Genomic DNA, 23,923 nt, shown 5'->3' with positions numbered 1-23,923 from the left:
GGATGTATGATGTGTGTGGGGGCTGGTCATGTGCAGTGCGCCTCAGGAGAGAGATATCAGTGAACAGACTGCAGGAGCCCTCGATGCAGTGACTGGGAAACCTTTTGGAAACTAATAGCGAATTTTACCAGAAGAGAAGCCACTGTGAATAGCTGGGGCTCGGTTAGTGTTGTTGATGTGAAACCCATCTCTCTCCATCTCTGACACACACACACACACACACACACACACACACACACACACACACACACATATATTTAGTTTCCTTCAATCTTCCTCTCCTCTGTTTCTTTTTGTGCAATGAAAACCTGAAAGATTTCTGACCTCCCCTGACCTCCTTGGTACCCCAGGTTTGCCCACTCTGCCGTTGCTAATATAAATGCTGTGTGTGTATGTGTGTGTGTGTGTGTACTCGTGCATATATGTGTGTAATGGGCTCCGCAAGGATCATGAGTATTTAACATTAGTGTGCATGTGTGTGTAGTATTCTCTGATCCACACAGGGCACGTCTGTTTTCACTGCACACACTTACAGGCCTTTTGTTACAGTTGTCAACTTCCCATCAATGTAACATCACCAGACAAAAACAAGGAAAGGAACGACCCATTTGTCTTCTGCTCTGACGGATGCTCGGCGTTGTGAAGCGATGATTGTACTTTCTCTTTTGATTTGTTTATTCGCTGAACTTGTCTTCTTTGACTTTTATTTATTTTTTCAAAATCCATCAAGGGGAGTTTAAAATGATATCGAATGGAGGGGAGACAAAAAATAAAAAAAATGGGTTTTGTTTTTAACAGAGCTCACTGTTTGTGGTTTGTTGCCGGGAGCGCGCTTCGTGTCGGCCCCTGTGGTTAGAGCGAGGCCGAGGGCAGGCGGGCTGTTTGCGCTCGCTGCTTCCTGCTGGGGGAAGAGCCGCTGCTTTGTTTCGTCTAAAAGTTTGTCTCTGTTTCTTTTATTATTAAAATGTCCAAATGTTTGGTTTGAAGAGACACTGTCAGAAAGAGTATAAAATAGTAATATCCAATCATAACTAATTACCAACAATCACATAAATATTATTAGTGGGTCATAACAGAATTATTATGAAAATTGAACATTCTTAACTGGTTTGTCAGTTTGCACTTTGATTAAAAAACTGTTTTATTAGTTTAATTATAATGAGAAACTAGTGACCTTGTACACAGGAGCACATTCTCCATTGACAAACATGTGTTTCCTCATCTTCCAATTCAACACAGTTGCACATATTTAGTCATTAATTATGAAAGAAATTTATAAGAGCATTTAAGGGCTAATGCAGCATAATCATTTATTATGACAGCAACATGTTACCAGTCTTCCCTTTATTTATATTGATATAATATATTCATTTAACTAATAATAATAATAATTGAAATAGCACTTTTCCAATAGTGACAGAAATTGTACATGCAGTGTAAGTACAAATTTAAACAAGTCCATGCAAGACAATGGGTAAAATAAAGCAATGAAACAAACAAATGCCTGTTTAGAAGCAATATAATAATAAAAAGTGAATGCATTTGTGAAAATGCATTTATAAAAGTTTAAAAGAGTATTCCAATGTGTGAAATAACACACATAACCTTTGTATTATATTTTCGGCTCAAACAAAAAAGGGAATGTGGAATGAGTGGGGTGATATTTAAAATTACAAACTCTGTACAGACACTTCAGGTGACACTTGACTTTGCATCAGTCCATGCAAGTGCTTTTAATGTGTTATTTGATAAGTGCATGAGTCTCGCACACTTCACCTGATGTGTCATTTTCTGAGCTTTCACTCTTATTTGGAAAAAGCTCTCGGTTGCAAAAATATGTTATCAGGTCACAACAGGTCACATCTGTCTCTCTCTCAAAATGCTCTGTCTTCCAAAATATATATCAGGTTTATTTTTATAGAATTATATAATATTATACCGACATACTATTATAATGGTTTATTATTGTAGGGTTTTCACTGGGTGGATTTGCTGTAGTTTTCAGTTTAGAGTGACAAGATCTAAGCAGATTTCTCTCTCGCATTTTCTAACTAGTTAAACTTGTGTTTCTCCCTTTGATGATGATGATTACACCTCACATCACAAGTGTTCCCCCAGAGAACACAGATCTGAATTCATTATACTGTTCCTCATTAGGCCACTCACTAATTCATATGTGCAGCTATCGCACTAGGAACAAACAAGGGTTTTTGGAATATATCAACACGATGCAGCGAAGCCGATGAAGAGGAAGAAATAACGAGTCATGACTTGTAACCCAACGGAAATATGAAGATTTAAATAATGAAAGTTTATTTCTTTTATCTCGCATCAAGGTTTATTTATGTTTTTTAGTGGTAGTTTATAAGCAGCTGTAAATACAAACCTTCTCTGACCGAAGGCTTTTTCGCATAAATATTCCTCCAGTATAGGTAATTACTTAAAATTGAAATACCAAAATCCCACAGATTTCTTAGATTCATCTCCATTGCACAGGAATAGAGTAGAACTCCACTAATGGCGGCAGTAGCTCGTTGTCGCGCTGTGGTTTCACTCGGTGTAGTCGTGTCATTTCTGCTGTTTGCTGAGACACTGACATGTGTAGTTCTCTCCACCCCAACGCTCTCAGAGACTCAGGCTTCTGTTGAAGCGTGAACTATTAATCAACCACAATCTCCAACCACACAGTGCAACGGGGAAAACAAGCTGACACCATCAGATTTGAAAAACACGGTCAGTTTCAAACTAAAAGCGAAAATTACTTCGAGCGCTCGAGCTCGGAGTGGAAAACAGCTGCAGCAGCAACCGCACAACTGCCTCACCTGTGTTTGCCTCTTTTATTGGCATCGGGGCGGTCAGGGTAGAACATGTCTCCGTGTGAACTGCTGCCCCAAGTTCAGTTATTAATGTTTAACGATATCTGTTAAGCTTATTACCTCCAACAGGGAGGTTATGTTTTCATCTGCGCTGGGTTTTAAAAGGATTATGCAAAAACTACTCAAAGGATAATCATGAAACTTGTTTTTGTGCAATTTTGAGAAGATCCACGTACAAATCTTTATCTAGTGAACCTAAATATGGTTCAATAAGGGGACTGTTGGGCTTTGGTGGAGGTTTGGTCTAGTGGCTTTCCAGTATTTCCATTGATTTCCCCTTCAGATCAATTGGATCTGTTATTTAACCTTTTTCAATTTCACTCATTCCATCTGTTTATACATTTTTACTTTTTTGCAAGATTATAACCTCCCACATGTTTGTTTGATTGTCAGCAGGATTATGTAAAAACTACAGGAGGGATTACCAACCTTTGAAACTTGGTGGAAGGATGTTTGTCAGGAAAGAACCAGTTTAAGTTTGGTGTGGATCCGGATCAGGGGACGAATCCAGGAATTAGTTTTACTTACTCAAACATTGTCAGATAGGCTGTTATTCAAAGTTTTGATTTCTCAAAAAATAATCCAGCGATTTTGTAAAAAAAAAAAACAAGGCCTGTATTTGGGGACTGATATTTAAATGGTTGTTAAATTTGGTGCAGATTGACCTGATTAAATTTTGGAATAAAATACTCTTCATACATGTAATTATCATTCATCTCCTTTAACTGTCCTGCCTGTGACAGTGATCAATGTTCTCTGTCCTGGCAGTAAGTGATTAGGACGATGAAAACAATGGAATTAGAGATGAATTAAAGTCAAAGGTAGACAGACACACGTTTTGAAAAATCGTTCTGTGTTGTCTTCCGTTTGGTTCTCGTCTCCTCTCCAGCTGCGAGCGACTGTTTTGCTTGTCTCCTCTGCAGAGATTCCATCATCCCACTTAATAATTCCTTCATCACACTTAAGCCAGACAACAAGTCGCTGCAATCAAACACCCATTTGTATTGAAATCTTTTATACTCGAGTGTGTCTGCATTAGTCTTGGTCGGGGGGGAAAAAAAAGTTTTGAGAAAAAAGCAGTAGTAGTTTATCACATTCAGTGTTTGGTGTTTTGTGAAATTACACTAAATTGACGCCCAGGTTTTTCCATCTGTTTGTTATTTTTTCTGTTTGATCGTCTTCTGTCTGGCTTCTCTCCCTGCAGCTGTCTCACGTATGCAAACACATTTATCGTATTTGTGCTGCACGTTTTTAAAGTTCCCTGCACGACATGTTGCATGAACGACTCCGTCTTCGTCGCTGACAGTGAGCGACCCAGGAGGGACGGAGGGTCAGACAGTATCCTCCCTCTCTCTCCGTGTGACAGTCTCTCCTGGCATTTCAAAGACCAATCCCTCAAGTGCAGGGTCCAGTGATTCAAAATGAAGCCAGAAAAGCAGCTCATCCAAAACTCATCCAGACACAGCGTCGTGCAGTAGAATCAAGCCTCCTCCCTGGGGGATGGCCGAGGTGGCCCTGGAGGATTCTGGGTGGTATTGCTGTGAGGTGAACGTCCTGCAGGAAGAACGTCTCCGTGCTGGTGATTATGTCTCATTTGTATGTTTCGTGCGTCATCTCTGCACAAGCACCATTAGGAACCACGTCCACCACCATAGGGCCGGGCTCAGTCCATAAAAATTCCAGTCATGTGAAATACCCTCAGAGTTCATCTTCTTGCCTGAGCAGTTTCATGACAAATTTAGAAATAATCACCCCGGCACCGTGCGCGCTGCCTTGTATCGATCTTGCCCAGGGAATTGAAACTCACCAGAAAACAAGGCAGAGAGGGAATGCTCAATTATTATGTGGAAATCCTCCATGCGGAAGAGTAGCTTCCCTTAGATTTTCTTTGGCTGAGATGGAGCCTTTCACCAAACAGCAAATGATGTTTCTTTCCTCTTTTTTTTCTTAAATTCTTCTTTAACACTTTCAATATACTGTATATATTGTTTTATATAAATTGTATGTTTTTTATCAATTCATATTTAAATTTGCAATTGAAAATCAGATCAGTAGAAGAAGTGAAAGTATAAATTTGGTGGAGGACAGATTTACCGACGTCCTTACACATCCATCTGAGGCTTAGGCCGTCAACAAGGGTTCTCCTGTATCTCAGGGGGGAGATTTCTGGGTTTACTCCCATTCACGTACCATTACAACCATGTGTGTTATTATGGGGAAGGGTCTCTAGTTGCTGCTTTTTCCTCATTCAGGTGTAGGACCAATAACAGCAGAATTACACTGAGGTTAAACAGGGTTTTCTGTTTGTTCTACTGATGTATATTTTTTTTTGCAGCACACGTATTCACTCCAATTTGTGCATCTTTGCTTATGTCTTGTTTTTCTTTCCCCGCCATATGTTTATTCTACTTTGTTTTGATGGTCAACATCATGACTAATACCACCTCAACCTATTTTCATATTTCTGCCCTAGTTTCCCTTCTCGCTCTATATGATGATTTTCTGCAGCCATGACCTGGTTTCACAATGTAGATCTCATCTGATCACAATCACTCCTCCTCCTCCACCACCACCACCTCCTGCCCACAGAATTTACTCCCAGGAACCACAGACAGGTCAATGGGTTCACCTCTGCCTCACCCGGGGGATTCCACACCAGCTTGCTTCACCCTCGCCCAGACCTACCAGACCACAGCGGCCGATATCGGTCACCTGTCAGTCACCAACTGCACACTTCCTGCCGCCATCCCTCACGGTAACCTGTGCAGACACCTGGCCGACGGAGCCCAGCTGTCCTCAGACTGGTCGGTGAACTCGGTGCCACCGTGTCGGCCGCAGTGTTTCCAGTGGATGAACAACCACAGAGTTTGTTTCTTCTCTTCCTCTTTCTCAGAGATCATATTTCTTCTTCTGTCATTTCAGGTTGACAGATTGTTATGGTAACGACACAGCTTCTCTGTTTGCAATGGAGAAGATGATTGTCATCAGGTATGAGTCACTGCTGAAGCAAATATAGAGCATGTCATTGCAATTTCGCAAAAATAAAATAACACGAACACTGCTCTTAGTTGTTGAATTGATTGAACACTGACCCAGAATCTGAAAATAACCTGATTTAAACTGTCGAGCTCATCATCATATTTCTGTGCTCTCGGTTTTCTGTTAGTTTGCTGGAATATTTCTTGGAAGTTCACTTTTTCCCAAAATAATATGTTTTTCGCCGCCGTGGAACAGAAGCAACAAGCTGTAAATATAATAACGACACTATAACCACCTTGAAAAGTTGATCTAATTGTTTTGATGAGTTGGCAGCAGTGTGCTGTCAGAGTGGTGAGACTGAATTAAAATGAATTAAATTAGATTATGATGTTGCAAAGTCAGATTATGACTCACGCCAACATCATGTCCACTACGTCATATGTCGGACGTTCCCTCCAGAATTTAAAATCCCTAACGTGAAATAGTTTAATGTACGTTGCCACCGTTTAACCTTAACATTATACCGGGATTAAGACATTTACATGTCTAAATAATGCGACTCTGAAATATATATTGATGCTTTAATTGAGCAGCTTATGCATTAAATCTACAGACTTGCTTGTTGGAAATCCAATCAGGAAAAACCTGGTAATATCTATTTCAGTTGCTCAACTCGTGCACTGACAATTAAACCAGGATAATTTCATCTCCATCCAAGTCTCCAATTCTCAGTCACCTCACGTGATGAATAAAAAAGAACTGGATTTTCCCCCCCGAACAACCTCCCTCTACATTTCCAACGATGTAATAAATAGTAAATAAATAACACCGCCTGCTCTGACACGACACGGCCTCACATGCCACGAGCTGCACGCTGCTCAGTGTTCGCCCTGCTTGACTGTTAATGTGGGTCAGACATCGATCATCCCAAGGCAACACAGTGCCGGCAATACTCCAGCAAATTAATGATTTTTCCAATCAATGTTTAAACACCTCTCCTCCCAGTGAGGAGGTGTGCGTCCATCAAGCGAAGCCAGCTCAACCTTCCTGATTTCATTCCGTCCTGCTCAATAACGTGATAAGTCCGAGCTAATCAGTGTTTCTCTCTTTTCCTTCCTCTTTCCAGGCGCCTCTTCAAATGAGCTGATGGTAAATTGGAATATTCCTAAGGTGTGTTTCCTCTCGGCTGTGGTTGTTTGTGTCTTTACTGGAAGGTGAGTGAGTAATAATCTGACGGGAAGTTTGACAAAAATAAATAAAAAACATTGTTAATTAATGTGATCTCGCTCCTCGCAGCAGTCAAACGTTTCTGTGTGAAAGGAAAAAGATATCCGTCATGTGAGCACAATATTCCAATCTACCTTTGGCACACACACACACACACACACACACACACACACACACACACACACACGCACGCGCACACAGTCGAGTCTCCATGACTTCAAAGGGCATTACATTGATTTATTTCCTGGAGACTAATCTTAACCACAGTTACTGCTTGAATATACAACATTCATCTTAACCTAAACCTAATCTTAAACCAAACCCAACCTAAAATTATGTTTTCACGTCAAAGCGCAATTATTTACATTATTGGGGCTTGATTATTATCCCCATAAGGAAGACAGGTCTTATTAATGTGGCTATGTAAATACCTCTAGGACCTGGACCACACACACACACACATATGCACGCACTCGTGTGTGTGTGTGTGTGTGTGTGTGTGTGTGTGTGTGTGTGTGTGTGTGTGTGTGTGTGTGTGTGTGTGTGTGTGTGTGTGTGTGTGTGTGTACACGTTCACATGGGGCTCATTTGTTCTTGAGCCTTATCCATGTCACCTATGACACATTGTCAGGAAAGAGTCAACACTGACGCAACAACCAATTATTTTCTTCCAGGAACCACAGAATGAAATAGGTCTGAAAAAAATAAATAAATAAAAGGGCAAGCCGGATGCTCTGCACGCTCGTCTCAGGGGACCAACCTTTGACAAACAGCAAATTATAGTCCAGAGTCATCATCACGGGGAAATTCATTCTGAACTATCGGCTCATTCTGCTGCATGAAGCTGCGTCGCTCTCGTGTTTGATGTTTGAAAAAGTCTTCCCCCAGTTTCAGGGCCCCATGCTGCGTATTCTATTTTGCTTCCACACGCAGCATATCCTCTAAACACCGATGCATCGCCGACTCCTTTCTTCCCATTCAAGCTATTTATCTCTGTCACCCTTTACCACTGTGACGTGCTGACTGGCGTGTTTTCGGATTTGCTCATTGTGTCAGCCGCTGCTAGCCCCGCGCATCTCCGGGTCTGTGTGTCAAAATGAATACTTCATGCATGATCCACCTGTCAGGCGGATACAGTGATCAGCTCACCCTCCTCGCGGGGCCTATAATCCTCCCGAAACAGGATTACGGCCGACGCCAGCGCTTGCTTGCGTGATAGCATTGTTTGGGTCGGCAGTGTGTGGTGTGAGATCTTGATTCACGTGTCGGAAGGAAGTTGGTGTTAAATTTAACCGTGCCTGCAGTGCCGAGAGCAACAGACACTGCAAGTGATAATGACCGGAGCAAGATGGTGCCTCTGCAGCACGGACAGATTAGTGAGGTGAAGAACCCCAAAAAAGATTCTGCTCAATAATTTTGCTGTTGCTTATGACTTAATCCTTATTTTTTTATTCTACGCTGCTCTTATAAATGTCATCAGACAGTATATGGCACATTGGCGGCAACATGGCAGAAGATTTACATACAACGCACACATTCATCGCTTACTCCTACAAAACAAGTTTGTCCTTATCTCTGCTCTTTCATGCACGCACACAGAAAACCCCTCATCTACTAGTGCACATACAAATATTAGTCATAAATGACGCAAATATAGGACGACAGGATTTGTATGTGTGGTTTGTCTTATTCCTTCAAGTACGCTCGTGCATGTATGGAAACACACACACTCACACTCACACTCACACAGTTCTTTTCCGACAAGAATGAGTCACAAATTATGTAAAATATGTGTTTTTATGATTTGCGTATGAAAATAGTGCATCTACATTTTGTCTTATATAATTACAATCCTTGTCATAAAGCTTCCAGACAAATAACATGCATTGATACATATATTCATACATATATGCTATCTAAGCACAGCATGGGTTTTAAATACGGCCATGTTTGTCATTAAAATGATCGAAAACATAATGTAAATGTCACGTTGTTGAAACAAGAACATCCTTAATTGTATAAGACAAAATACAAAATACACAAATATATTATCCAAAAGCCGCATACATGGAGCTGCAACTACTCTATAAGCCCTATTTCTTTTAAACAGAACACCTCATGAGCATCTTTTTACAAACATATGACACTTCCTGTTTGTGAGCTTTATCTCTCATTGCCTAGAGATGACATCCAAAGCTGTTGCTTAGACATCCTTTTTGTTGGCGCCTCCACCGCGGAGCGCCACAACGCCTCACTGCATTACTGGAGATCTTGTGAAATCCTGCTGTTGTGTAATAAATATTGTTCATTTGAATGTGACAGTTCAAAGTAGCCCCGTCTCTGCATCTTTTGCACGTTACGCTGCACAAAAAACTGTTGCCAATTGCTCCTGCAGACAGAAGAGTTCCTCTCCTGTCTCGTTTCTGAGCAGGAAGTTCATCACAGAGTCAAACAGCGACGCGCCGCGCTGTGTGCGGCACGATGTGCAATCTTCTCACATGTAAAAACATAAACACGACATTAATTTCCTGCTTCCAGGGATGTAAAAACAAATTAGTCAAAGCAGCTGTCCATAGCTCCCTTTCAGTCAGATAGCATTGATCTCCTCTTGTTTGTGTTCCTTATCTCTCGCAGTCTTGTTGTTTCGCCCCCACGAGCCCCAGTGAACGTGACAGGACGTGCACCTGGGAAGGCGATTTTTAACCCCTTGTATCACACTGCTCACAGTTCCTCTCACAGCAGAGGAGGAGAAGTAGAAGATAAGAGGATCGAGACAGGCGTTAAAGGTGCTGCAGAGCAGGGCCTTGTCTCTCCAGTCGGGACTTTTCCATGTTATATAACCCACGATGTGCGAGACGTTGTAGGGGCCAAAACACAAAGCGAACACCAGCAGTGTTCCTAAAGCCATGCCAATGGCCCGGAGGCGCCGGCGCCGGTCAATGTGCTGCAGCTTGGACAGAATCCTGATGAAGTTGATGTAGCAGAAACTGCAAATTAGTAAAGGGATGCAGAAAAGTACCACACAGAGTTCGAGACGCACAGGCAGGAGGACATTCAGCTGAGCCTCGGTGAAATTCTGATAACACACCTCCTTCTTGTCACCGGTCACCGAGGCATTATTGCCCTTGGTGCTGTTCGGAGAGTCTACGTGGCCGATAAAGGGCACAATGAACACAATGCTCAGGTGGACAAAGGAGAAAATCCAGAAGAAGATGCTGGCGGCCACAGCATACATAGGTCGCCGCTTCACGGAGTAGTGGATGGGGAAAGCCACGCCGAGGTAGCGATCCACGCTGACTGCCGTGAGGAAGGAGGTGCTGTTGTAGATGGTCATGTAGAAGACGAAGCCGGACAGCGGGCAGAGGATGTAGGGCATGTCCCAGACCATCTTGTTCATGACCTCCTGCATCTTAAAGGGCAGGAAGAGGAGGAAGAGGAGGTCAGAGATGGTCAGGTTGAGGAGGAGGATGTCAATCGGCGTGGGCTTCTGCCTCACTTTCTGGCAGAAAGTGTAGAAGGCGAGGATGTTGGCGGGGAAGCCCAGCACGAAGGTGATGATGTAGACGGACAGACACAGGCCGGTGTGGCACTCCTGCATGGTGGCGCCCGGTGTAATTCACTCAATCCGTCACTCAGTCAATCAGGGATCAAGATGTGTCGCATTATGTCCTTGACTCTGTATGGGAGTGGGGGTGGTTGAACACACACAGCAGCACGGGGAGGTTAGATCTGTCAGGCGGTCAGAACCGCAGGGGACGGAGGCGTCTTATTGGGTCAGCTGCCTGGAACAAACCCGTGGAGACAGCGTGGCTTTCCTGTCCCGGCCGATAAACCAACGCTCATCGTTTCCTCGAGGGCTTTGAGCTCTGCTGATAAGAGAGAATGGAAAGAGATTACCACACAGCACCGCTCACCACTTCGGCCCATTGTCCATCTGACACTCGGCTTAAGAGTGCACGGCTATAATTTTTACACGTTAAAAACCACAGGAAGAAGCCAGAGATAAACTCTATTCTATTTTTTTATGCCCCCTTTTTAATTTCTGTCCCTACTTCAGAGTTTACTGTGGAGCTGAATCATCTCTTAATGAGGAGCCGGTGTTTTGGTCCTGCACATGGTTTTGTATATAAACCGTCTGATTGCTTCCTCTGCGTTGTAAATACACAACAGTGATGCTTTTTTTATCACCAGCTCCCAGCCTCCACTGTATCACTGTGCACAAATACTGGACATGTTGTGAAAATGATGACCCTCATAAACATAATGACTTAACTACACAAGGGCGGCGAGCGTCTCCGAGCTTTGGCTACATCTAATTCCTGCAACGCGTCATAAAAGGAAATTTAAAGCTCGAGAAAATAGAAATCATTTAAAACAAATAGAGAATTTAAGCTCAAGGAGAAAAAAAAGCTGGTTTCTTACCCCACTTGTGCGAAGATCACTGAAAAGTGAACACGTTTGAGCAAAGGTCAGCTCTTATAGTCCCACGGCGAAGGGGGAACTTATTTTTACTACAGCGGAAAGTGATGAAAGCAGAGAACTGCCACCAAATTTAGGCAACTTGACTTCCTCCTTGTCAGCGCTGGCGGCTTGTGAGGTTGCACATGTTCTCTCCCACTCCTTGGACTCAACAAGTCAAGGTCCCCCCCCTCGTCCCTCGGCTGTGTGTCTTGGCACACCCACCGGTGATGATTGCCCGTGTGTTCGATCTCCTCTGTCGAGCAGCCGTCCTCCCCTGCCGGCTGTCACCTGGCACATCCCCCTACTTGCATGATAATCTAAACAATCCAGCGCAGATAATAGAAATTATTAGGAGGGAGATATCGCTGCCATTTATCACCCACGCTCGCCAAACATGGTTTCCGTGGTAACAACTGGGCCCTTTTTTTCTTTTTTTTTCAATGTGAGTGGTCCAGACTGGTCTGAGGGGGCCTGTGTGATGGTGGGTTATTAAGTCACATTTAGTCGTCCACGCTTCTCCATGGACCCTCTTCATGACGAGAGAGAGGGGTTGGACAGGAGTGTTCCCGCCCTTCACGACACGCGGTGGCGGCTGCACTGTCCAAACAGAGGCTGGTTGTTTGGTTAGCCACACAACGCACACGGTCATAAAAACAAAGAAACAAAACATGCCTGACTGGTGGTTTATTCCACAGAAGACTGATGAGGCCGCTTATTGTGAGTCGACTCGGTTTTTCTGCAGCTGAAAAAAAAACCCTCGGAGATGTGAGAGGTCAGGGGCCCGTTCTGTATATTTACCAGCTAACATCACAGCGGCAGGGTCGAGTCTCTCTCGCGGAGGCAAAGCGTGAAGCGCAGGTAGTCACGGTTCATTTCGCCGAGCAAGAGAAAGGAGCTTTTGAAGTAATAATGACTCGGAGGTGTACAAAGAGTCCTTTTGATGTTGCTTAATGTATGTAAATCACGCCGCAGCACTTTTCACTTGAGCTTCGTCCTTAAACACTTGACTCCCATGGGTGAGTTTTGGGTATTTTGTCGCTGTGTGACCCAACTCTTTATTAGATATTCGTCCCCTTTTACTACATCTGTCACTTCTTGCCCCTGCTATTGATCCGCAGCCCGGACAAGTCGCCCAAAGGGAAACGTTTGGGTTTCAGGCCCCGTCCTCCTGTCTGAAATCGTCACATTAGTATTCTACACATCAGTGTCTCACAATCACATTGTATTATGCAAGTTTGAGTTTTCCGCTGCGCGGGCTGGTGGGGTTTTTTTGTGTATTTTTTTCCAGTAAGGCATCATGGAAATTCTAAGACGTAGTTTCAAGCACAAACTTTAACGCAACACTCGGTGATATTTCATCACTGCAGGATAACCCGTTTTAGCAATCAGCCACTGACGACTGACCCTTGTTGCAAGAAATCTCAAATACTTTTTTTCTTCTTCTAAACATATTTCAGACACAGAAACGTATTATTCTCCTCATTAGTCTTTTCTTATCTATTCAATCTGCTCTTAACTACGACGATTATCGGCCGTAACCAGGATTTTTTTGCAACACTGAAGTTTCCCCAAGAACAAACCCAGACGAAAGTGAAACTAGATAAGTTCACCACACAAAGGAGGATCTGGAATCTCCAAAATGACTCGTGAACCAGAGGAGCAAATCATATTTAACTGAGGTGGGAGGGGTCTGATCCAGTTCTTAATACAAATCTATTGTAGGGGTGGGTGTTTTTTCCTGAACATAGAGTGTATATGTATTATAGTAGTAATCATAAAAATAAATGTGCCCTCATCTCTAAAAGTGGTGAGTCGGCTATGACTCAAGCCCGGTTGAGTGGAAGACAAGGACTTGATGATATTTACCAAATCTTTTTTTGAGCCTGAATTCAACCTTTACCATCACATTCTAACGCCATGAAGATATTTTCACATCTCAACAGTAATTACCTCGGTTTGTTCGTGTTGTTGTTCGTCAGCAGGATTACACAGAAACCACTGAACAGATTTCAACGACTCTCGGTGGAGGGATGGGAAGTGGAGCAAGAAAGAATCACATGTTGGTTTTTTTTTTAACACTGAGATTTCCAACCTTTCTACCAGATTTCCGAGGAAATAATTCATGGATCTTAGTGAAAAATATCAGGCATACTCCGAGAACTCATATGTAGAAGTGTGTGAAATGTGGTGCAAATTTATTCAATTTAAGGGGTTTTGGTGAAGATGTGCACTCTAGTAGTTTTCTTACTTTCTTTAATAGAAGCAGACTTGTGGACATATTCTCGTGGTGTTTACTTTATAGTGTTGGTCATTAGTGTTTTCCAATATACTGCTTGTTCTCCCATTTCCTCACATGCTATTGTACAGTACAGTGCCGACCATCCACAACTATATTTTAAGTATTTTGCACCATTTCTAACGTATTAGTTCCCTTTTTCTGTTCCCTTCTATAGAGCAATGTAAAAATAATTCCTTGTAAGTGTACACGCAAAATTCTGATTAATATGGTGCAATACGGCCTCATAGCCGAGGTTGCGGTTTGCACGATCTAGATCTACAGGATATGAAGAAACCTGTTTTACCGTTGCATTTGAAGGACTTGTCGGGGAATAGAGATGCAAGTATTTTTAGCAGAGATATTGTAAACTGCTGTGTAGTAGTCGCAGCAGTAGTAGATTGGCACTACAGGGTGCACTGAGGCTTGTGGCAATAAACATAACAGATATATCCTTTCAGGTGTGTGTGGTGTGTGTGAGTGCACAAGATAAACAAAGCTGTCGCCGCGGCTCTGTGTGTAAATGGGAAATAGGGGATTTCCCCAACAGCATCGGACAGCTTGTGAAAAACAGGTCATGAAGAAGCAGCAACAGACCCACAACCCTGAGGTGTTTTCCAGCGCCGGGGACGCGTGGAATGTAATCAGACGAAGCTGTTGCAACGTGATGATATTTGTGACAGGAGCACAGAAAACAGAGCGAGGACACAGCTCAGATGTGCAGGAGGGAAGAGAGGAGCCTGCAGAGTCGCAGTCTGTGTGCTTACTGAAGCAGCAGGGATGGATTCATACATTATATAAGCGAGGAGTGGAAAGATTTATTAGGGTGCCAATGTAACAGGCTTCGAAAATCAGAAGGCGAGCGAGGGAGACTGCTCTGCCTCCACCGCAAAATATATCTGCAAAATCATCAGCTTTTTACTACTGTTTTCAATGGAATTAACGTTTTATTTGACCAAATCTCATAAAGTTAATGATGCTCACTGAGAGTTTTAAGTTTTCCACAGGTTAAGTAGAGAGTGTGAGGAGTAATACTTAATCAGGCTGCTAATTCTAAATCAATTACATACTTTTAAAGGAGACTTTTAATGTCCCATAATCGCCAAGAACAAAATACTGGGGAGACAACAAATTACTTTTGGAAATAATAAACTAATAGTAGTTATTTATATAAAATATTGGATTTAAGAATTTAAGCTCGGGTTGGACAAGCTATAGCAAGAGCAGGGTTTGAAAACATGCCACCGACACATCCCAGCCCCTCCCATCGACCCTCGCGTCAAAGCTCCGACCCCAATGCCCCTGAACGTGCACTGTCAGCAGCTGGAGGCCGACGTTTGCGTGTTTCGCTCGCTAACGTCAGGCTCTCGTCTCGTCTCTCCGACTGACGACTGCACGCCCGGCAGGCCGGTTAGTGACAGACAGGGACGCCGGCCGATCATTTCATCAGGTCCGAATGAAACGATTGTTTTTGTTTATTACAGACACTGGCTTTTATTCTTTTTGTCAGACAACTTTATTTATTGATGGTGTAAAGCTAAATTACCAACCCTACTTTTAATATCAGCTTTCAGAAACCTGACTGATCCTTGTAAGCCTCGATACAGTCCAGAAAACAAACGGACCTGTCGTGTGCTCAGGGACTTCGGACAGATTTTAGTTCAGTTCCCATCGCTGTCGTGAACAAAGTGTTGGTGTTTTGTTAAAGAGCTCAAACACGGAACAGCTGCTCTGTATGTGTTACCCACAGCCTTTTGAGGCGAGGCTGAAAACGAGCTGAACCAAAGTGGACGTGACTGTGAGCATCACCTCCTTGGTTTACTGTAAACACTCTCAGCTTTTATGAGAAAGAGGAAGTAACTTTGAACTTTGAACTTGTTACAGGCAAAGTAACAAAAAAAATATGGAACTATGTTTGCGTCAGTTATTTTTACTTGGAAGAAACAAACACACTCATGTCTTTCATCAGTTCCTGCTCTGTTTGCTGCTGGAGGTGAACCGTGTTCTCTGCTGCATATTAGGTTCTACAAATGGTCTTCATATAAAATGTTGATCTAAAGTCAGCTACAATTCATCTTAAGTAACTTTAACTTCTGTAAAAGTACCTCAAAATATATCAATTGTTCTGAAATCCAATGTGGTGAAGCAATTAAAATATATTGTGTGCTGATAATCGCACATATATATGCTGGACCTATAGTAGAGACTGTATTTAAAGATGGATGATCTGTCCCCACTTCCTCCCACTGTCCAGAAATGAAGCCAAATTATCCTCACAGATCCCAAAACACAACGACATTAACTTCTTATGGAAAAGTTAGATACGAGTAGATGCAATTGTGTTTTCTTAATACTTTGACTTACTGCTTTATCCATATCCCATCTATTAACATGGAGGAGGCAGGATTTATGACCAGCCAGCCACAAGGGGGCGATCAAAATGCTTTGGCTTCACTTGTGCGGAGCCGTCATGTCGTCCATCTTTATTTACAATCTGCGCGACAGACTCAGCTGCCTCCTCAGTGACTGTTCTTCAGACGAGAGGTGACGTGTGCACGGCCCCTCAACACGTTCACACGCGACACTTTAACAATGGCCGCTGCTGAAATCTGCCTCCATCTTGTCTCTGTAAGAGCTCTGTGTATTTGAAATAAACGGTTAATTGTGTTACACACACAGAGATATCTCAACAATGAAGAGTTGGCAGCTCCGTGCTTCATGGACTTGAGCGTCCCAGAAGCCCCCCTCACTAATCCCTGTGTTAATACCCAGAGCATGAACCTATAAGCTTCCTTATATTTTTGGCGGGGGGGTGGGGGGGAAATAACAACATAATTCTCCCATCCCGACAGAAGAGCTCAGTGGCTGCTAAGACACCACGTTGCTATTTGGAGAGTGACTTCGCTTCCAACGTAGCCGGACTTGTTTTATTCCCAGTGACACATTCATTCAAATAAAGCGAGCTGTGTTCAAAAGATAATCTTGTACGTTTTTTGGGTTGCCGGGCTTATCTCGTCTGACCTGAGTCCAAAGAACAACTGTTGGAAATGTGTAAGAGAGATTCAGCAGAAAAGCCATGAAGGCGAAGTAGGTTTTCATCCCCTGGCTCTCCACCCATACCAGCTAATCAGTTTCAGAACGATCACATCAATTCCTTCCACACATAAACGCCAAAAGGAAATTCGACTACGGTCCCATTTCAAAGTGCCGATTGCAGATTACGGCAACAAGTCAGCAATTAATATTTCAGACAAAAGAAAACAACATGTGGGGAAACACTGCTTTGTCTGAATCCGGTAAAACAGAGAATCCCAGTATCAGTGTAACTTTCAGGCTCATGATCAATGTACACTTTGTTTGTTTTTTTTAAACTTTCCCACTACTGGGAACGAGGCCAAGTCACACACCTGCACAATGGATCCGGGGGCAGGAAGTGTATTGAATTATCTGTTGTTGCCGGGGGGACTCGCAAAGTGGCTGTAAAATCCGAGCTGATATGAATGCATGTACAGTTTGTGCTTGGTCAGAGATCAGGGTCACGCTGCGTTATTGTTTGAGGTTCCTAAGCAATAACGGCCCGACGTCACCAGCGCCTCATTATGAGCCTGAAGATGATGAATATGCACATCATGAAAAGAACATTTGATTGTTTACAGGGACTGTTGAACCACTCACCTCTCCGTTATGTCACCTTTATTTGAAAACCAGCCTCAGTTGTTCGCCTGACTTGTTTTTTTTTACTTACAGAACAATTAGATCCTTGATTACCAGTATTTTTAGTTCTGGCTGATCCAAGGCCCTGAATACCAAGTGGCTGTGGTTCGGTTGCAGTGCCATTAAAAAAAAGAGTAGATTTTCTTCTAAAAGCGATAAATATACTGAGCTGAACTGACGGAGCGTCGTGGCGTCAGAAAAGCTGCTGATCCTCGGACCAGGAGCTCGGATCGTGGAGATAAAAAACGTCTCGGAAGATCAAACAGCCGAGCACTTAAAATGCATCTCGTTATGGGAGCAAAAGAGAGTTGAATCAATGGTTTTGTCAAACAGCGGGCGATTGGCGAGATAAAAGCAGCCCCCGATCGGAGTGGAGCCACGAGACGGAGGCATCGCACTCATTCTTGGAGGTCGATGAAACTTGAAAGTCACTACTGCTCTGATTAGAGGGTGAAATTGCTCAATAGATGTACAGAATGCACCCCTTTAATATCTTAGCAGGGTAAAAGGAAGGAGAGCGGCAAAGCAACTGTAACTCGACATTAAGGTGAAGTTAAATTTTAATGATCTCCGTGGGGAACATTTGCACACATTGGGGAACATTTAGATGAGACGTCTGCAGCTGAGGAACTCACATCGACGCACTTCTTTAAATATAAAGTCGTTCTCAGGACAGTGAATGCTTTTGCAACAGTTCCCTTTTTTTTTAACAAGAAATGATATTTAAATATGATTAAAATCAAGGAAGTCCTTCTTCAGTGTGATTTCCTCTTGCGGCTCCTCATTAAAACGTTCAGATAAGTTAAAACAATCTGCGTTGCGATGGGCTTTTGTTTATTCCAGCGCTCTTTGCCATAAACAACTTCAAAAATAGATTGTGAAGGTCAAAGGAGCGAGATACTGATTAAACTGAATGGTTGATTAGACTGCAGGATTATTATGCACGATTATTATGCAGGATCACATTTGTTGTTCGAGTCAAAATGCTTTAGATTTACTTTTTTTAGAAGTTTGCTCTTGACACCATCCATTCATCACTTTGTATGGAGCCTGGACAGGTTGTCAGCGTGTTGCAGTGCTGCCACATGGAGACAAACCACCATCTTGTCTGTGGAGTGTTAGAGGAAGCCGGAGAAAACCCATACAGACACAGGGAGAACATACACAGAAAAAGGCCCCAGGTTTGAACCCAGAACCTTCTTGCTGTGAGGTGCTAACCACTTTACCACCATGCCAGGCCCATTTAAAACACTAGATATTCTCCGGTGGTTTCAAAGACAAAGACTAACAAGGTGAATCTCAATAATGCACTAACACTAAAAACAGCTGAGTGGTGAATTAATTTCAGAATTCAAATATACAATAATGTAAACTCAAAATAAGTGCACAAATATAAAAATCTCTCATGTGAAATCTTATATATAATAATTTTTGGTAAGAGTAAGAGGCTGCTTGAGAACAAAGGCTTTCAGAGCTTTTAATATAAAAATATAGATTAGCTCGGAAAATGCAGTGATTCCTGAATCCTCGTGAAAAACTTATACAGACAACATTAAATATATATGTATTCAATTCCATGTCTTATAGCAATATTTTGCAGAAAGTAAAACTTAATACTTTTGGGGTTCTCTGTATATTGTGCATATTTAAAACGGTGCCACTGCAGAATATAAAGATGAATAAAAGATAATGTATATCACAGAGTATTCCAGCTCTGAAGTGCTTACTCAGCTTTTTCTTTGAAGGCACATTAAAGGCTGGTAGGAAAAACAGCAGGTTTTGTTTTTTTTGTCAGCAAAAATGTCAATTCCTCGAGACCTTCAAAGTCCCTCGGAAAATGTCGTCCTTATCAAAATGTGCCCAAACATATATGATGGCGAGAAATTTGTATATAAGTAAAACCCTGCCCGAAATAAAATATTGTAAATGTCACCGTCGACTCCCCCACGGGCTTAACTTGGGTTCACGAGGCTCAGTGGTGACATTTTGAAGAACAGAGATATTCCAAAAACACTTTAAAGTCCAAGAAAAATCATTCATAAATAAATAAATACATAAATAGCATAAATAAAAGCAGGAGCCTGTTGGCGCTCACCAGTCTGCGACCAGTGTTTGCTTCTATTATCAGGTTTTTTGTCTGAATAATAGTTTTAAATGGCAACAATAACAAAAGCACTCCACAGCTCAGCAGAGTCTAAATTGATGTTTACAAATGACCGAGTCGGGGGAAAAGAAACTAATTAATAATTCTACAAATGAAAATGAAATCGAACTAAGACTTGGCAGGTTGTTTTTTTTCTTCCTCTATTCATGAAGCAATTAATATATTTTTTGCTTCTAGTTTAGCAACGAACCGTTTCAGCACCACTGCAGATCACTTGCATTCTAACTGCCTTTTGGCATCAGAATACTGTTAACGCATTACATGTAAACAGAGAACAGATTTAAACTGTAATGTGAAACACTGTAAATACATAGAATGGTAAAACATATGTGAACATCCCTAAAGCATTTTGTATATATATTTAAATAATCCAATAAATATAATTGAAGTGTTATTATAAACTATAAAACAAAATACATATACAACCAAATATATAGAACTTGAATTAAAAAAATAAGCATGAATATTTTACATACAACGTAAACATGAAAGTATTGTTTATTCTGTAAATTAAAAAGTATAAATATAATACAAACATAAACACAGATGGCGATGTGTCTGTGAAAGGCTCATATCGGCCAACTGATAAATCAGCCTCACTATAATGGAGTCGAAAGATACTTCTTAATAAACTCAGTATTAATAATAGCCTGTGATAAACTGGCGTCCTGTCCAGTGTGTACACTGCGTCTCACAGTCTCCTCAGCTGTGATTGGCTGTAGCCCTCGAAGTGGACTTCGCTCCTTTGAGATATTATTGTCACTAAAACATATATTTAACACATTCAATCCCAGTAGTGGACCTCTGTTTATATGGGATTTGGCTTATAGATGCTAAATACACTAGTTAAAGTTAAGTTTCACCTTTTAGCTTTCATTTTTATTTTAATAAATTGGTTTTAAACCTCAAAAGTAAGTTTTTAGACCAATTTCCACAAGTCTGACTTGACCTGAAACTGCAGTAAGAAATGTGTCTTCAGTTGCTCAAATGTATTTAGATTTATTACAGTGGACTGGTCTGTCAATCAAAACAATTCTCCAGTCCCCCCGGTGGGTGTAGAAGAGACATTCAGAATTTAAAAGTGGTCAGGCTGAGCCGCTCGGCCTAAAGAAGTAGGGCAACACGTCCAATTTGAATTAACACACACTGGGGCTGCACATGTATTTAACAAGGACACAGGGCAGGAAACGGACCAGCTGACAACACAATATGTGTACGTGTTTTCACACGTACATACCATGTATGAGCATGGTGGAAAATGCAGAGAACTTATAGGTCAGGAGGAGGTACAGTGGTAATATTATTGAGTGTGTGCAGTACAGTTTATAGCGTCTGCGTCATGTGAGCTGGCAGATCACAGCTGTGCAGTTACACAGGAGTTCAACAGTTCAACTCCCTCCTTCAGTACATACTCTGTGTATTTGTCATCAATCTTTCACGAGCAAATCTTAGGGACGTCTCTGCCAAAGACTTTTTAATAAAGACGGACGACGACGTGTCTCTTCCTTCCACTTTCCAGAAATATATCTTGAATAAGAACGCTGCCATTTAGCACATTTGGAGCCAGTGTCAGTCTCAGCCGTCAATCATAACCTGTCACCTTGTTTTTATGGTATTAAAACATCCAACATCAAATTAACTCATCAACAAACATCGGTGTGATTAAAAAAAAACTACTGCATATAGTAGTTTAGTTTGAAACATATCCCATCCACTAACATGGAGGAGGCAGGGTTTATGACCTATACTGCAGCCAGCCACCAGGGCGCGATGGAGACGTTTTGGCTTCCAATGGAAAACGTAGGTACCTGCTTTCGTCAAGGTTCGCTATCCCTGATTGGATGGATGTGTTTTGTGATTTGTTGTGTGTGTTTCATTCTTCAGTGCTTGGAGCTCAAACACATAACGTACAGCAGCTGGACATGAACAAAGAAAGTTCCCGTTCTTCCTCCACAAACTGAAAAGTTGAATCCGATAGCAATTTAACGGCCTCTTGTTCGAGTCAACACATTCAGCCGTGTTGCTGACGCAGCCTTTCTTGGTCTGGCAGGATAGATAATAGTGTGTAACGGGCGTTACTGAATCTGTGCACTAACTTTGAGACTATTGTCTACTTGTGCTGCTGTTACACTAAAGTTTCACACTTAGCTTTGCCCAGTAAATGCCACTAAAGCCACGTGCACAGACGCACGGAGTGACACCTTCTCCACCTTATTTAAAGGGAGTTCAATAGTGTCAGGGCTGCTACATGTGTTGTATTTTACTGTGTATTTTTGAACTTTCTAGTTTGCATCTGTGTACGTCTCTGTTGCTATGACAAATTAATTTACCCCTGGGGATGAATACAGTCATCCATCCATCCGTCCATCCATTCATTCATCCTGTGGCTAATATTCAGCAGAAGTTGTTTTATCTTATCTTAAATGAAGGTCTAATAGAGCTGTACCACCCATTTAGTTTTTTCCCATGAGAAATCATTACTGTGTATATATAATACAACCAGTAATACAGTATGTTCCTGCAGTATGATCAGCCGTAAGCGTCTGACTTCTGAGTAGAAAGAACTAAAGTACCTAGAAAGTGGACCAAACTGCATTAAGAGGAAGGTTTCACTTCTTCCTTCTTCTTCTTCCTTCCTGTTCTTGCAGCTCGCTGGTGTATTTTTTCTGTGACCCCTGAATCTGCTCAGTTCTGCACAATGTTTTATTTTCCTTTCTGCTGACAGCAGATCTTTGCAGCCACACGTGGCTTAATTACAAGAACTATTTGCTCTGCATTTCCAAGTATCTGCTCTTTCTTTGATCATCTAAAAAAAAACAACCACATTTCTGTGTAGTGTCGTCGAGCTTCAGAGTGTGAACTTCTGTTTCCCCCAGAAACACTCGGGAGAGGAAGTGTGAAGTGAAGTTTAAAGCCACTGAGGCTCGTGCGGTGTTGAGTTTTATTTAGTCCACTATGCAGCCACACCAAGCAGCTATGAATATCATTTTTATTTACCGCAAACCTAACAAACTTCTGCTTCTCCAAAACGAGAACACATCTGTATACGTGACTGCACAGCACATTATCAGTGACAGATTTTCCTGTGTCGTGTTTAAATGCTGCGGCTGATATCAAAGATGTTTTTTGAAAGGCTTTAAAACACTCGATTTCCACAAGGACTCCTCAGAATTCTCTCTGATTCCTTTTTACAAGGGAACATCAGCGAGAGAGTCTGACTAAAGCCTGGTGACACACAACATGTTCCGCTCAATTGAATCAACAAAAAAGATTACGATAAAACACGAGAAGCTCTTTGAAGTCATTGTGCTCGATATGTTTCCCTGAAGGCAACAGTTCACCTTTAAACATCCGAACACAAGCCTGCGACAACTGAGGCTTTCCTTGTTGTTGCAAACAGGATTTTAGTTCATGCATCCTGTTCTCTTTTCAGTGCTGGACAAGAAAAAACTTTGCCTGTGGCTTGTGATTTAACTTTTGCACCATGCTCGGATGACAAATGCTGGAAAATGATCAATAGATAACCTCAAACATCCTCTCACATGGCTCCCCCTAGTGGGACGAGCAGGAGGCCCCGGCTGCCACGGTGCAGCTCTCAGCTCATGATTTACATTTTGGACGCTCCCATCTCCAGCGATTTACAGTGAGTGAACTGTTGGGGATTCACTGTCCTGCTCAAGGACATTTTGACTGGATGGATGTCTTTGGCGGACTGACGCCATAAATTCAGGGTCACGCCGTCACACTAAAATGGTCTTTTTTCCTTTTTTTTCTGTGCGGCTGCCCTGGTGGGTAAAGTGTAATCATAAATTTGTTTCATTTCATATCCCTGTGCGGCTCGATATTCAACGTGCCATTTCACTGAAGGGGGGGTCGGTGCACGGAGGCAGGGGTTCGGTGTGCGTGTTGCTCAAGGACACTTTGACGGGGACGCACGCTTGGATCTCAGAGGACTTTTAGTGATGATGAGGCCTGATGAGGATGAGCATGTCTGACCCCTTTCTTTTCCCCAGAGGTGGAGGGAATGCAGTGAGGAAATGTGTCCAGAGAGGCAGCAACACCATCCTGTAGAGATATGTAACTCTGCATAGGAGCTTATTTTTCAGCAGCTACCTAACCCACATGGTCAAATTTAAACGACACATATGTTCGCCAGCAATACCACATGTCAACCAGAAGGGCTGAAAGTGGCCCGAATTAGTTTTGTGCTATTCGGGCCATAACTAG

The 23,923-nt window shown here is 42.3% G+C and overlaps 2 protein-coding genes across 3 annotated transcripts in view; one reads left to right on the top strand and one right to left on the bottom strand.

Annotated features, from left to right (window-relative positions):
- The window catches only part of LOC118113339 (B-cell receptor CD22), a 1,629,935-nt gene that overhangs the window by 331,578 nt on the left and 1,274,434 nt on the right, over positions 1–23,923 (top strand). The window lies entirely within an intron of this gene.
- LOC118113381 (free fatty acid receptor 2) lies at positions 8,861–11,563 on the bottom strand. 2 transcript variants are annotated; one of them, XM_035163067.2, is made up of 2 exons: positions 11,505–11,563; positions 8,861–10,948 (listed from the first exon to the last, which is right to left on the bottom strand). In XM_035163067.2, the coding sequence occupies exon 2, from the start codon at positions 10,678–10,680 to the stop codon at positions 9,670–9,672; it is 1,011 nt and encodes a 336-aa protein (XP_035018958.1). In that variant the 5' UTR covers positions 10,681–10,948; positions 11,505–11,563; the 3' UTR covers positions 8,861–9,669. The 2 variants fall into 2 exon arrangements, with proteins under 2 accessions (XP_035018958.1, XP_035018960.1); XM_035163069.2 differs by having other exon boundaries at positions 8,861–10,951; positions 11,505–11,546.

This window comes from Hippoglossus stenolepis, chromosome 8, assembly GCF_022539355.2.
Source record: "Hippoglossus stenolepis isolate QCI-W04-F060 chromosome 8, HSTE1.2, whole genome shotgun sequence".
NCBI lineage: Eukaryota > Metazoa > Chordata > Actinopteri > Pleuronectiformes > Pleuronectidae > Hippoglossus > Hippoglossus stenolepis.
The sequence above is the reverse complement of the archived record's forward strand: the minus strand, read 5'-3'. Positions and strand labels throughout refer to the sequence as shown.